This window comes from Octodon degus, unplaced genomic scaffold, assembly GCF_000260255.1.
Source record: "Octodon degus isolate 3935 unplaced genomic scaffold, OctDeg1.0 scaffold00001, whole genome shotgun sequence".
In the NCBI taxonomy this organism is placed as follows: domain Eukaryota; kingdom Metazoa; phylum Chordata; class Mammalia; order Rodentia; family Octodontidae; genus Octodon; species Octodon degus.
In genome coordinates, this window is record NW_004524577.1 from 40,038,215 (window position 1) to 40,054,621 (window position 16,407).

At 35.9% G+C, this 16,407-nt stretch overlaps 1 protein-coding gene across 1 annotated transcript in view; it reads right to left on the reverse strand.

Moving 5' to 3' along the window:
* Nucleotides 1-16,407, reverse strand: part of Ndufs4 (NADH:ubiquinone oxidoreductase subunit S4) — a 111,110-nt gene that overhangs the window by 13,738 nt on the left and 80,965 nt on the right. Inside the window, exon 4 of the mRNA XM_004623101.3 lies at nucleotides 14,940-15,013. Within this exon, the coding sequence (XP_004623158.1) occupies nucleotides 14,940-15,013 (74 nt within the window). The remainder of the gene's footprint in view (nucleotides 1-14,939; nucleotides 15,014-16,407) is intronic.

Consider the following 16,407-nt stretch of genomic DNA (forward strand, 5'->3'; position numbering starts at 1 on the left):
TTTTGAAAATCTTTACCCTCACAGAATTGAAGACACAGAAGAAATAGACAGATTCCTAGAAAGGTGCAGATTACCAAAACAGAATCAAGAAGATATAAGAACTCTCAATAACCCAGTAACAGCCAATGAAATTCAAAACGTAATAAAAAACCTACCAACAAAGAAAAGTCGAGATCCTAATGGATTTACAGCTGAATTCTACAAGAAATTTACTGAAGATATAATCCTAATACTCCTCAAACTCTTCAATGAGATTGAAAAGAAAACAATTCTCCCAAAATCATTCCTGAAGGCAAGTAGTACACCAAAACCAGAAAAAGATGCAACTAAAAAAGAGAACTACAGGCCAATCTCCTGCATGAACATAGGTGCAAAAAATCCTCAATAAAATCCTAGCAAATAGAATACAGCAAATCCTCAAGAAGATTATACACCATGATCAGGTAGGATTCATCCCACGGATGCAAGGGTGGTTCAATATACACAAATCTATAAATGTGTAATACACTATATCAATAGAACCAAATCTAAAAACCACATGATCATCTCCATTGATGAAGAAAAGGCTTTGGACAAAGTCCAACACTCATTCATGTTCAAAGTCCTACCGAAAATTTGAATAGATGGCCTCTACTTCAATCTGATAAAAGCCATTTATGAAAACCCAATGGCTAACATAATCCTAAATGGGGAAAAGCTGAAATCTTTTACTCTCAGATCTGGTACAACACAAGGATGTCCTCTATCATCACTCCTATTCAATATAGTTCTGGAATCATTAGCTAAAGCCATTAGATAAGAGAGAGAAATAAAAGGAATAAGAACAGATAAAGAAGAAGTTAAACTATCATTATTTGCAGATGATGTAATTACTCTACTTGGAAGACCCAAAAATTCCACCAAGAAGCTACTAGAATTAATACGCAAATTCAGTAGCATAGCAGGATACAAAATCAATATGCAAAAGTCAACAGCATTCCTCTACACAGATAACAAACAGAGAGGGAAATTAGAGAAATAAGACATTTCACAATAGCACTGTGGAAAATGAAGTACTTAGGAATTAATCTAACTAAAGTCAAAGATTTATTGAATGAATATTACAGTACTCTGAAAAATCGTAGATGATTTCAGAAAATGGAAAGATATTCCCTGCTCCTGGATAGAAAGATCCAACATTGTGAAGATGGCCATACTTCCAAAAATGTTATACAGATTTAATGCACTCCCTATCAAAATACCACCAGCATACCTCACATACCTAGAGAAATCATTCCTAAAATTTATTTGGAACCAGAAAAAAATCTATAATACCAAAGGCAATCCAAAGGCAAGGCAGGAGGCATTATAATTCCTGACTTGAAATTGTACTACAAAGCTACAGTGACAAAATCAGCATGGTACTGGCAAAACAAAACAAAACAAAACAAAACAAAACCTGAGGATCATGGAATAGATTAGAAGATGCAGATGCAAACAGAAACACATTCAGCCATCTTATCTTCGACAAAGGGGCCAAACATGCCTACTGGAAGACAGACAGCCTCTTTAACAAATGGTGCTAGAAAAACTGGCTCTTTACATGCCGAAAACTAAAACTTGTCCCAGTTCTATCACCATGCACTAAACTAAAGTCAAAATGGATTAAAGATCTAAACATTGAAATAGAAACACTAAGTCTTCTGGAAGAGAAAGTAGGTGGAAATCTTGAAGACACAGGGGTAGGTAAAAAGCTCATGGACAAAATTCAAACTGCACGGGAAATACTTGAAAGAATTAACTACTGGGACCTCTTCTTATTGAGAAGTTTTTGCATGTCAAATGAATTTACCAACAGAGTGAAAAAACAACCCACAAATTTAGAAAAAATCTTAATAAACACTCAGACAAAGGTCTTCTTTCTAAAAGTTACAAAGAACTGAAAACCATTAGGGTCTCAAAATTTAAAGACGCAGTCCAGAAATGGTCATCTGAGATGAACACACACTTCTCAGATGAAGAAATACAAGAAGCAAATAAATACATGAAAAAACGCTCAACATCACTAGCCATTCATGAAAAATGCAAATTAAAACAACACTGAGATGCCATCTCACCCCAGAAAGAATTGCTATCATAAAGAAATCAACCAACAACCAATTTTGAAGAGGCTGTGGGGGGAAAGGAACCCTACTCCACTGCTGATGAGAATGTAGAATGGTGCAACCATTATGGAAATCAGTGTGGCGACTCCTCAAGAAACTAGGACTGGACATCCCATTCAATCCAGCTATTCCCCTACTGGGAATTTTCCCAAAAGAACTAAAAATATCATACCATACCGATATATGCGCACCTATGTTTACAGTAGCACAATTGTGATAGCCAAATCTTGGAAACCCAAATGACTGACATCTGAGGAATGCATGAAAAAAGATGTGTTTTTATACAGTAATTACTCAGCTATAGAGAAAAATAAACTCGAAGCCTTCATATATCAGTGTATGCAACTTGAAGATATACTCATAAGTGAAATAAACCAGACCCACATGTGTAAATATCGTATCGTCTCCCTAGTGTAAGAACTCAAAAGAAGAAACAAAAATTGAAAAGTATAACACAGTTAAATGGAAAGCAAGTACTTAAAGACTAAATGAAGAGAAAGAAAGAAGAAAAATTAGGAAATATGACAGGGTCAAAACCATACATTTATATGAAAAAGGCAATGGTCCTAAAAATCTCCATTAGGTTTTTGAAACTAGCAGTTAATGGATAGAATTCTCACCCTAACTCTATATGCTGGTTTCTGTGAACTAAGCAACTACACGGAGGCTAGCAATGTGTGATACCAAACCCATGCTTGAAATACCTATCATTTTGGTCTTCTAAATGTGTACTGCTTCTACTGTCATATCAATTATTGCTATACTCCCTTTTAAAGTAAACGTTTGTAAAAAAAGAAAAAAGTACTAAAAGAAGAGAAGAAAAGAAATGTCATAAGATTGTCCTGCTACAATGTTGTGTATGGTTTGATTTCTAAATTTCTGTGTGAAACGGTGTAAATTTTTTTTTTCACATTCTATAGGGATTTAAAGTTTAGAATATCCATTGGTGTTGGAAAGTAGAAACTCCCTGTTATATTCAAAGGAGTCTGATACTCAGACAGTGATGTTAAGCTTAACTGCCTCTGTTACATGGTAATGATATCATTAAGTTTCTCTTCTAGATGTTTAGCAACTGGTTTGCAGACCAAAAATTAGAGAAAAAGAGGTGCTACAAGAATAGCCAATATTTTGGCCCTAGCCCTTCAAGGTCAGTGAGAACTCAGGACATAAGAGAACCTGTGCAGTGACATCCTGTAACTCAGTGGTGTCCCAAATTTTCTGATCAAGGAGATTATGGGGCCACAGAGGAAAGTGACTGACAATGTAGGTGTGCCTAAGGAGAGTCACCTAGAGAGAAAACATTCTCTTTCAGGCTTTTACAGAGAGCAAAGGCCATGACTCATCCAGATGGCTGACAATGACAAAAGATCCACAAGGTGCTGTACATGGCTACAGGGTAAATCCTGAGGGGATTTGACTGACCTTATCAAATAGCAAAAGTTATATTTTTAGTTATATAGGCCTTGCTTTAACTTGTTCTCAACCAACCAGCAGAAAAGTATAACCACGAGGTATAAAAGGTGATGCCATGTTAATGTGCTAAGCTGTAAAAGGCTCAAGTCAACAACTTCGGACAATTGCCAGTTCTACTGATAATCCACTACTATTAAGGACTATTGGACTATATTGGGTTATTTTGCTGCACTCAAGAACCTACAATATTTGAATTGGCATCAAGTATGAAAACGTCCTTTAAAGAGTTCTCCAAATACAGCTTCTCTAAGAGCAATGGAATACCCATCTCTAACAAAATAAAACAAAAAAGGAGGATATAAATAAAGGACCATTTTGTAGTGAAAAAAATACATATGTATATACAAAATAGGATAGATATACAGCTACTTTGTCATAGCTCAATAAGAAAGGTCTGTACTAATATTGTTTAGACAAGATATCATGTCTGCATCTTGTTGTCTGAATAACTACTACGAAGACAACAATATGTAATGTATTAATTATTGAAACTGTCCTATTGTTTTGAAACTATTTCAGTGCTATTTTTCTCATTAAAATGAAAAAATTAAAAACAATTGAAAAAGAAAAAAATAAACTCAAAAATCTTTAGAAAAAAATAAAAATACACTAAACATATACTTAGTGTTAGGTAAGTTAAATGAATTATACTCATCACTTCCATTTTCCATTTGAAATTTGTTTCTAAATAATCCAACTGGTATTTCTGAATGATATCATGGAATTGAAAACACTAGTACTCTCTGAAGAATGCTGAATATATGAAATGAAGGTGTAGTCTATGACAGTGATTCCATGTGTTGTCTTGCTAGGATACTCAAAATCAGCCCTTGCTTTTCCGAGCTACTCAACAGAAGATCAAAGCAACTATGTCCAAGGCAGTGGCCCCAGGATAGCCTATACTTCCCACTCAGGAGAGTAGCCACATGGCCTGGATTAGTTATAAATCTAATCTCCTGCACCTACATGACTAGTAGCTGAATGCAATGCTTTCACAAAAATATGTTGAACTTTAAGTCCTAGAATAAGTATTAGGTAAATGCTCTGGTAAACTTAAAATGTGTTCTTTAATATCCAATTCTCAATTTCTTTTTGAAGAAAAACACTGATTTACTTTGTAGATCTCTGCATTGTAGTTGGAATATTCTATTTCCCAGGACATGGCTAGTCGGTGCAATATTTTCAAATGCCCCCCCACCTAAAAAAAGACAGAGCCCTTGAACAAAACCAAACCACAGTAACTTATGACTTCCATGTATGAGACAGCAAAAGAAAATTCTATTCATTTTATTCATAGAATCCTTCATTTCTGGTTTAGCAATGTAAAAGAAAAATTAATCAGTTCTTTTATTATTTGTGAAATGTCTTACCTCTAGTTACCGACTCCTATCCTATGAAAATAGGTACTACCGTGTTTATGAAAAGTCCTTCTTCTTTAGTAATATAATTACAGATCCTGACATTAGTTCTGAAGTGAACAGTTTAGTTAATTTTTGCCAAAACAAGGCCAGAACACAATCTGACACAGATGGATATAACTGGAATTCACTGGTAACCAACACATGGATCAGAAGAGTGAAGCTTTGTGAGGCTAAAGGGTTATATGTTTGGTACCTGGAAAGTGTCTTCATTCCTTATCAAGATATATACTGACATCATACCTGACAGAAAGCAAAACATAAACCTAAAATATAATTTCAAAGCAAAAAGGAAAAAAAGTAACTTTTCAGGAACTTCACTTTAAAAGTCTCTACTTCCAAATTACTAAGGATCTAATGTGGGGTTAAGGAAGAGAAGATTCAGAATAATTTAAAAGAATCTTAGATCTTTTTTAGAAAATATTCTAGAAATAAGATTTTTAGATACACTAGCAAAACAATTCTTTCCATAAAAACTATTTTAACAAGCATATAAGATGCAAATATGAGCCACTTTATATTTATTAATGTCCTACAATACCTGCTACAGCTGTGACCTAAAACACACACACACACACACACACACACACACACACACACACACACCTACACCTTTGATGTGAGCCAGCAGCCCCCTAAATTTTCTTTTTAAATAATATACTTGCTATACAGTATTATCCTTATTTTCTAAGAAATAACTGGAACCAGAGTTCAGAATATGTCCCAAAACCAATCACGATATCACTGCAGCTTGTGTTCTGCAGTATGTTACCTAAACAATTTCTCAGATTGGTAGGTAAAAAATATTAGAAGATATTGACAGAAGGGAAAAAAATGTAACTTCCAACCAGCTAGATGTCAGATATGCTCAGTCTGTATTCCCCAAAACTAAAGAATGAATTCTAAGGAACAGTGGAGGTTAAAAGTAGAAAAAGCTCCTCAAAAGCAGGAGGGGACCTGAAAGTGGCTGCAAAGAAGCTTACTTCTCATGGGAAGTTTTAGAGAGCAAAATCATAAGGTGGATCAGATGATCAACTGATAAGATTATAAGCGTAGCTGATTCAGTAATACTGATCCAATGGAGGAGGAGGGCAGGTCATGTAGCAAGTGTCATAGAAGAACAAAGAACTTCTTTAGGAAGGGACAGATCGGGGGTCTGGCCACCCACCAGGGTGACTGATGTCTGGGTAGACTTTCCTGGACCAGGTGATACCAATTATCACATCCCCTCGGGAAGCACACAGGCCTAGTCATTCTGTCTACCTTTAGGTCTGGCTTCCAACAGACTCCAGCCATAGTGTAATGCATTCTCATCTTCTGCACTGACTCCTTTAAGGACCTAGCCTTGTCTGACTACCTATAATATTTTTATGTAGTTGTCTATAATATCAGTAGATTTTTATTAGATGCCCCAATTTATAAATAAGATAAAGTGCCTCTAGACAAAACTTTTGTGAGAAAACAAAATTCCAAGTTAACAGGCTACTAAGATATAACAGTAGCTTCCCCGCTCCCCCTGCAAAAAAGGATGGAGAATAGGGAAAGAATCAAAGATTTTGTATCAGTGGAAAACTGTGGATTATGTCTAGTATATCCTTCCCCTTCAGCATTGCTAGTTTCATTTCTGTTGTTTTCATCTATTTGGTAACTCTAAGTTATATACAACTGTTAAGCATATATAAACTTGGTCTTGTGTCTTATGAGCTCTAATTTAATTGACACTCCTCTTCGCCACAGAAAAAAACACCAAAATTTGCAATTTACCTCAAAATTATTTTATTCCACATAAATCTGTGCTGCCATAACATCTGGCTTGCTCTCATGAATGAAATTATTTGACTTTACAATGTCGTATCTGTATGACAGCCATGCTTCTTTTGTTTGGAAGTGCTTTCTAAACAGCTGTATGGGGTGAGGCTGAGATGATCTCAAGAGGTTAAGCTAAGGCTTGCTCTCCCTTAGCCCAGACCTTACTGTGGCATTCATCTGTGGGAGAACCTGAGTCCTGAGCTGCATCTCCAAAGATCACTGTTTTTCAGGCCCTGTCTGCCTCCCTTCCTGCTTCTACCTTCTGTTACTTTAGAGGTGGGTTTTCCTACCCAACAGAGCAGTACAAACACATGCAGCTTCAGTTTGCCATCAGCCCTCCTAGTATTGAAAGAAACTTTCTTTTACTTTGAGAATTTCAAAGAGTTTTTTTTCCTTTAATAGCTAACAATGAGAAAAACACAGGGGGTAAAAAGACATACCAAACAAAAGTCGAAAAGTTTCAGATCAGATCAAACAAAGGGGGAAAGCCATTTCTGGATTTCATTAGCATGTAAATAGTAGTTGATCTTAGTTTTCTACCATCCACATTTTCCACAGCTGTCTTCCACCTCCTCTCTCCTTGACACCGTTTCTTCTGCTCCCCATCTTGCATGACATGGGAAGACAAAGACCACATGGATGAGAAGGTGGATCTTTTCAGTACACACAGAACTGAAGCAAAGTTTATCTACATTTCAGAGTAAATTCCAAATATTTTCCCTTTTTACAAAGAAAGGTTATCTTTGAAGAGTTCCTTTGGAATAGATGTTGAGTTTAAAGGGAGATAGGGTAAGACTGGGTAAAAACAAAAGATCAACGGTGTTCTGTTTTGGGTGTATGGCAAGAGCAGGGAAGACCTGAGACAGCGTCAAGGACGTGAGATATCTCATGAGGTATTCGGTGGTTTTTTCCTTCCCCATTCCTCAGTTTCAGAAGTATCAGCTTTTCAAAGAAGTGAGGTGATAAAAGAAAGCTATGTCAAGATGGAAGCAGGAGGGATAGCTGCATGAATTATCAATAGCAGGGAAAAAAACCTTTTACTGTTAGACAATGAGGACTTTCTTACTTAAAAAGATGGACATGTAAATTTCTGGATTTCACAGTGGGCTTTTGAAGAATGGAACCGTATTTTCAAAGAAACACGCACTATAGAATATGCAGACGAAACAGTGTAACAGTGTGTACCCTGTGCTCACATCTACACACTGTATAGATTGGTGCTGGTGAATGGCAATGTATGAACCACACCCATCATTCACAATTTTTAGTAGATACATGGAAGAATTTTAAAAAGTAAAATTAACTTTAATTGTGTTTTTCTTAGCCTAATATATCTAGAATACTATCATTCAACATGAACTAAGTTATTAATGGTGTTTTTCACACTAAGCCTTTGAAATGTAGTGTGCATTTTAAGCACATCTTAGTTCTAACTGGGCATATTTTGAACACTGAAGCCATAGGTGGTTATCGAGCTGGATGGTGTGGATCTAGATTACTAAATCTGAAGCTCTACTGGGTTTATAGCATCACAGAATAAACACTGTACTGGAGAGATGTGACTGATCTTAGGCTTATTTTGGTAAGTTCCTCCCTCCCTCCGCCCCCGCCTCTTTTCCAGACAGTTTGCGGGCTGGTCTTGAACTCACTTTGTAGCCCAGGCTGGTTTTGAACTCACAGCAATCCTCTTGCTTCTGCTTCCTGAGCAATGGGATTACCAGTGTATGCTGCACACCTGGCCTGTTTTGATAACTTCTCCAGATCTCACTATCCTTACAAGGAAAGGATTTAGAATAAGTAATACAGAGTTTAGAAAAAAACCATAGGGGCCGGGGAGATAGCACAGTAGAATAAGCGCTTGCCTGGCAAGCACAAGGGCCTCAGTTCAATCCCAAATTCCAGAAAAAAAAAAAAAAAAAAAGAAACAACTATAATGTGAAAAATGATCATCTTTAGTGTGCCACAATAACAATTTGGTGTGCTAACCCTTAAAAAAAAATCCTCAGGATAAACTCCAAATTAATTTTACATACAAAAAATTGATAGTAGAGTATCTTACTAACACAGCAATCATTTGGGATCATAAAACGAAACACTACAGAATAGCACATAGGCATGCTGAGTTCTTTGAACTCAAGATGCAATCTCAGGACCAGGGTCTTCCTGAACTTCTTCCACCAGCACAACCTGGCGCTTTTTTCCCCTGGCACCTTCTCTGAATTTCTCTTAATCATCTAAGGGCAGTTCCTAGACCAGTATACAGCTGTTATGAACTCCCTTCCTGCAATTCCATATACCAGAGAAGACTAATTTGTGTCACAGGAGGAGACTGAAAATAGCTGCCACTGTGCTCAGAGATTCTGCCAATGCCTGTCAGACTGATCTGAGTGTTCCTCTTCATGAGACTGTGTTTACCCTGCCTTCCAACCTTCACCCCCACAGTCTGTCACCACTAACCTACCCAAACTCCAAGCTTTTATTCATTACATTAGCTTAAGATACCAAAATTTGAACCATTTGGTCCTTCTTTTTACAAAAATGCATGTATTTTTACTAGTCCATGTTTGCATTACACAGTAACTACATCCTCACGGGGAGTTGGTACATGCACATAAAACATGTTCTTTTTTCATCCCTTTCTCCTTCCTCTTCTCTCTACTCCTTCCATTGTCTCTCTCCCTTTGCAAGAGAACTATTTATCTGTTATCTATCTTTTATTTTGTTCTTTGTATTTTAGGCTTTATCCTTCTTCATGGTAGAGTGATACTCAGTTTTGTATAAATGCCTCACTTCTTTTATCCATTCATCAACTATTGGACACACAGGTAGCTTCCAAGCATTAGCCACTGTAAACTGTGCTGTTATAAATATGAGTATGAGTATGCATGTATCACTGTAATATGGTATCTTTAACTTTTTTAGTTATGGAAACCAGCAGAATGAAGAGACAACCTACACCATGGGGAAAAAAATCTGCCAGCTATTTCTTGAACAGAGGGTTAATATCTAGAATATATAAAAAATTTAAAATAGAGCTCCCAAAAGAAAAGAGGCAATCAAAATATGTGCAACTGCCATGAATCGATACCTCAGAAAAAATACAAATGGCTAACACATGCACTGAAAAGTTCAAAATCTCTAGTCACTGGAGATATACAAGTTAAAACAATATTTAGATTCCATTTTGCTCCACAAAAAATGGTTATCGTCAACAAATTAAATACTAACAAATTCAGGAGAGGCTAAGGGGGAAAAGAACCCTTTATGTCGTTAGTGGGAATGTAGAATAGTATACACCATTATGGAAATCATCAATCAGTATGGAGACTCCTCAAAAACTTTTTAAAAAGATTCTATTTAACACTGACTTGTCTTCAGTCTCATATTTTATTATCAGTTTATTTCACAGACTCTTATCAAATCTTCAGGGGAAAAATGAAAATTGTTCTCCCTTACAAAATAATTTGTTAATCATTCTATTAGTTTCCTTTCTTCAGATTTCCAAAGGGGACTGAAAGGTCCACTAGGAAAGAAAAGCAGAAATTAAAGTGATTTACAGAAAAGTTTAAAATAATTTGGAAAATAATACACAAGATCACTAAATTTGCTGCTTATATTCACCAATATTTATTGATCAGATTAAAGATAAATGAGAATATTTTCCCTGCAGGTGCTTATAATTCAGTAGGCAAGATAAGACAGCACAGTGTGAGCATGAAGGCTATGCCGTGTTGTGGACATCAGAGCTCATCCAGTAAGGGTAAGAGACGGGGTTGGGGGAGGTGGAATAAGAAAAGCGACCCAGGGATGTAGCCAAGTGATATAGCACTTGCCAAGCATGTGCAAAGCCCTGCGTTCAATTTCCAGCACCATACCACACCAAGTATTGGGAAAAGACCTTGCATATGAAGCTGGTTTTAAGGACAAAGATGAATTTCACAGGTAGGGATAGAGTTAAGAAAGAGAGTAAGTATGAATGAGAATGGCAGAAACAACACCTGCATCATCCTACAGTAGCACAGGTAGATCAGTGCTTTGGTGACAAGTTAGTGTTTATATTGTGACACTGTTTATCAATTAAATAATTTGTCAGCATAGAGCTTTGCAGATGTTTGAATATAGTACAGTGTACTTGTGAATGTATTAAAATGTCAGAATTTCAAGGCACTATGTTAATGGTTTAGGCAACCAGAGGTTAGCTAACCTTTTTCTGGAAAGGGCCAACCAGTAATTATTTTCAGGCTTTGGGGGCCATATAGTCTCTATCAAACTACTCTACTTTACCACTATTATGGAAAAGCCACCACAGAAATACATAAATGAATGAACAGGACTGTTTTCAAATAAATCTTGCTCACTAATAAGTATGTGACTTGGTACTTAATGTCTGTAAACCTCAGTTTCCTTGAACTATAAAATGAGGATAATAGCTCTTCATGCTTCATAGAGTTGTTATCAGGATTACTACTTAGTGTCTCTGAATGTTAGCTCTTGTAATGATGATATTTGCTGCCTGACTCTCAAAATCTAATTACAGGGCACTAGTCTATTTTCTAGAAAGTAACTAAATCTGACAATCTTACTCTTCATTATACTGAGTCTCTACAATATGATCTTTTATACTAAGGGGAACAATGATTATGACTTTTTTCTAACATTTAGACCTGTGGGAAATGAGAAAACTAAGAAGGTAATGTTGTTCATTTTCAGAATAGTCCCTGAGTAAATTTTCTTTATGTGGTATTATGCTAACCTATTTCTAGTAATATTAAAAAGTGGCATTTAATGTCCATAAATGCACAACTTTTATGAAGGATTGGACTATGAACACAGAATCACCTGTATCAAGAAAAATCCATTCACTGTTAGAAGATACAAGTAGGTTACTGGAATAGACAATGACAGAACTGTAACACAGTCCACAGACATAACATCTTTGTAGTATTCAATTTTGAGTGTTACCCCAATTACTACCCTCTCATTCCAGATATGAACAAATGTGTTTATCAAAGGTTCTGTGTAGTGAAGCATAATTCTTTCAAGCTGTCCTGTGAGGATGAAGACTGTGGACTCAGAATCCCAGCTCCCGCTCTGTGGGTGTTTGCGGGGCTGGAGACTGAACCCATGCTCTTGGACATATGTACCAGCTAAGCACTACACCCCAGCCCAGGAACCAACCTCTTAACCCAGTAGTTTTTACATAGCAGGACTTACAAAATTTTTTTAATGCCTCAAATTACCAAAACCTTCAACTATACTACCTTACAACAACATGTTAGGTGTGGAAGGAAGATCCAGGTTCATATTCCTCCAACCTTTTACCAACAGGAGTGAATCTAAATGGAGGTGCTTGCTGGGGAATTTGGTAGCAATCCTCCATCTTACGATTCTGTAACATGCCAATCTGTGTTCATTTAGGTTTTGGTTCTACTGCAGCTGAAGAAGCAGAGCTTAGCTAGTTAAGGAAACATAATGATAAATGTGAAATCAGGTAGGTGACAAACACCACAGTGAATTGAAGGGTGGACTAATCGTGAAAACTTTCCCAGGAAAGAGTGGCTATAAATGCTGAAGAAATATCTGTAACTTCACCAGACACTAATTGTCCATTATATGTCAAATTTTGTGCAAGATGTTGCTGACAAACCAGTAGCCAAGATACGCGTATTTTTTCTGTATCACAGTTCAAAAATCCTGATCCTGTTAGCCCATAGTTTACTAAGTAAGCTTGTTCAAATTATATTTTCTAATGACTTTGATAATTTACTAAATTTTCTTTCCTAGGAACATAAAAATTAGATTGGAAAGACAGCTGATTTCAACAGCAGCAGTGGTTTGTTAATATCTATTAATTCACATAACAACTGTAGTCATGTAGTCCTTGTGACCACTTAGAGATGAACCAGCAATTTAATTAATTTACTATTAAACTCATATTATAGACCACAAATGAGTAATTTTCAAGGTGTCAGACAGGAAATATGGCAGGAAGGATAGAAAACATTAATAGAACTGTTTTTGATAACTATATTACAGTTTAGTTCAAATACTCTAAAATAATTTTGATAATGTTGTTTAAAATGAGAATAATAACTTAAAGGACAGACCATTTTTAAAACATTTATGTAATTAAGAAATTTAGAACTTGCCAAAAAAGGCTAATATGGAATTATATTTATATTAAAAATTTTTTAAAGTCTATTACTAACAACATAATTGGATATATCTGACATATTATATAGTTACTATGGGTCATATCCTATTTTAAGCATGTGACTTTATATATATTGAATATATATATGTATGTATATATATATATATATGTATACTTTACACACACACACACACACACACAGGTGTTTTTGAGACAAGCTTTTGCTATGTAGCCCAGGCTGGCCTCAAATTTGCAGTGATACTCTTGCCTCAGCCTCTCAAGCGCTGTGATCACAGGCATGCACCACCAATTTTTTTTTTTTTTTTTTTTAAGAGGAAACAAATACAAAATGAATTACTCAATATGGACTCAAATCCAGGTAGTTCTGTTTTAGACTTTTTTTTTTGGAAGGTATAGTCCTGAGGATCACAATTTGAACTCTGTGCATGCTAAGCCTGAGTTCTGTCACTGTACTACATACCTGGCTTTCATCATAAGCTGTATATTATAAAGTGAGGAAGAAGTATGGTCAAATTCAATCTGACCAACTAGAACCTATCTTTTGCAATGCTAAATTCTGGAGATTTTTCAACATGTCAAACAGAATGCATTAGGTTCACATGTTACAAAGTGTATGTGACCCTGCAGGAAGAAATAAGGGTCAGAAATAGGAACAAGGTGAGAGTCAGAACCCATCATTAACAAGTGTCCATGGAGTAGGTACATATATATTCCTACCACATAAATACTACTTCAAATATGAAAAAACATACATCTACTATGCAATTCATTCAAAATCATACAATTTCAAAGGTGTAATAGGAATGAGAACATGGATTGGTCTTATTCCATGCTTCTTTTCACTAATCTATGTGGGCTTAACAGCAGAAAATGAAAGGGGGAAAAAGATATTTTGCATTTTTGCTGATAACAAGACCAATGTAAACAAACAGTGTAACATACATGTCCCCAAAGCTACTATATTTTTAGCCTGCATTAATATAATTGTACAGTTGAGATTATAATTGGTATCAGGCCTACCATATCTAGAAAAGTAGAAAATGTAAATAGTTTAAAGACAACATTAAGAGTTAATATAATTAATAACCATTTTTATCCTCTACAGCAACCACTGAAGACCAGTAGCCATGGCCCCCCCTCCACTATCCCACGGCTGTGGGCCTCAACAAGGGCCACAAGGTGACTAAGAATGTGAGCAAACCAGGCACAGCCTCTGTCGCAAATGCCTCACTAAACACACCAAGTGCATGCAGGACACAATCCGGGAGGGGTGTGGCTTTGCCCCTTATGAGTGGTGCATCATAGAGCTGCTCAAAGTCTCCAAGGACAAATGTGCCCTCAAGTTCATCAAGAAAAGGGCGGGAATGCACATCCATGCCAAGAGGAAGTGTGAGGAGCTGAGCAACGTGCTGGCCGCCGTGAGGAAGGCAGCTGCCAAGAAGGATTGCGCCCCTCCAGAACAAAGCTTTGCAGAAAAAAACAAAACAAAACCAAAAAAAACCAACAACAGAAAAACATTTTCAAGTAATTAAAGAGAGATTTAATGGAGGACTAGATAAAAAATTTTGGTTCGAAGTAAGATACTAGAGACATCCAAACTGAATAAGTTACTTTATGATAAATTCAACTAGGATTTAAGATAACAAACTTTAGTTATTACTCAGAGGGATTCAGCAATGAGGCAAGTTTTAGACAAGAGGCTTTCTTACCTGCCCCTTCAAATTAGAGCACTTTGGCTTTTACAAGTAACATTGGGTACTATATTTTAGATTTTTCTGATGCAGTAATAAATACAAATACCACTGATTTAGATTCATTAGAAGCTTTCTTTCAGTTCACATTCTATATTCCTAAATAGCTTTAATTAACATTAAGAATATAAAATCATATCGTGAATGAAAAAACCCAAATATACCATACCATTTTTCTCTGCAAAGGCAGCTGCATCTTCTTTGGTACTGAAGGTGAGAACCATGTTGGACAAGGGATCAGCACTGTAAGAAAGAATTTTTTTCCCAAGATTTTACATTAAGCTTTGGTGAAAAGAATTAATATAAATGTTTAGAAAATAAACTGTAACTATAATATCAGAGAGTTACTATTTATGCTGAGAAGAATATCTTATTTGAAATAATCTCTAAAATGCAGGGGGTTTTTTTGTGTCAAATCTGGGATATTTTCTACCATCTAACCTCAAACAATAAAATTATAATTGCAAAGACTTTCACCTAGTATTTTTTAAAAATGTATCTATTTTTTCTATAATTTTATTGAGAAACAAATAGCAATGAGACAGTTTCAAATCAAATTAGTGGGACAGTTCCAATAATTAATCACCTAGTCTTTACTTAATAATCATTTAAAAACAAGAAAAGAATTAGAGTTGAATTTAAAAATGCAAGATTTGGGGCTGGGGAGATGGCTCAGTGGAATAAGTGCTTCCCTGGCAGGCGAAAGGGCCTGAGTTCAATCCCCGGTTCTGCAAAGAAAAAAAAAAAAAGGCAAGATTCTCAAACTGATCTTATAAATCCAATGTCAAGAAGATTACTGATGAATACAATTGCTAGCACAGACAATTCCTAGGTTATACTCTAGATCAGGACTTTTTGTTGATTTTCCAATATGCCAAAGCAATACACATTCTATTGTACTCTAAATTTTAAACTATGATGTTTATTTGGCTAGTAATATGTGCCATAGTCTTTTTTAAAAAATTTTTTAACAAGGAACAAAACTCAGGGCCTCATACTTGCCAGGCAGGGGGTGTATCGCTAAGCTACATCCCCAGCTCTGATCTTACAACACTCAGTCTAATCGAGAAAGATGGCACAAACTAGACCTGCACTGCCATTTACAAGCCCAGGATAAGTCCATGTATCGTATCTACTTTGACGACTTATTATGGCTTGATATGGATCAATTATACGATACTTAGGCAATAAAAGTAATATTTAAATTAGTGTACATCATTACTTTAATTAGATCATGTTCTATGTCCATGATATATGAAACCCTTATTTCCAGGAGTTGAATGACAGATTCATAATTCTCTAATGAACGATTACCTTTAAAATTTAATACATAAATAATTTATGTATTTAATTTTATTTTTTAGGTATCAGAAATTGAACTCATGAAGTCACACTTGCCAGGCAGGTGCTGCATTGAGGTATATCCTTGGCCGTATATATTTAGAACATGATGAAATCAACAAAATTTTGAGTCCAACAGCCATTTCAATTTCAGTGGTCAATTTAAATGAATATAACTGAAGAAAAAGTTTATATACAGAATTTTATCAAAATTGAAGTCCTGGGGCTGGGGATATGGCTCAGTGGAATAAGCGCTTCCCTGGCAAGCGCAAGGGCCTGAGTTCAATCCCTGGTTC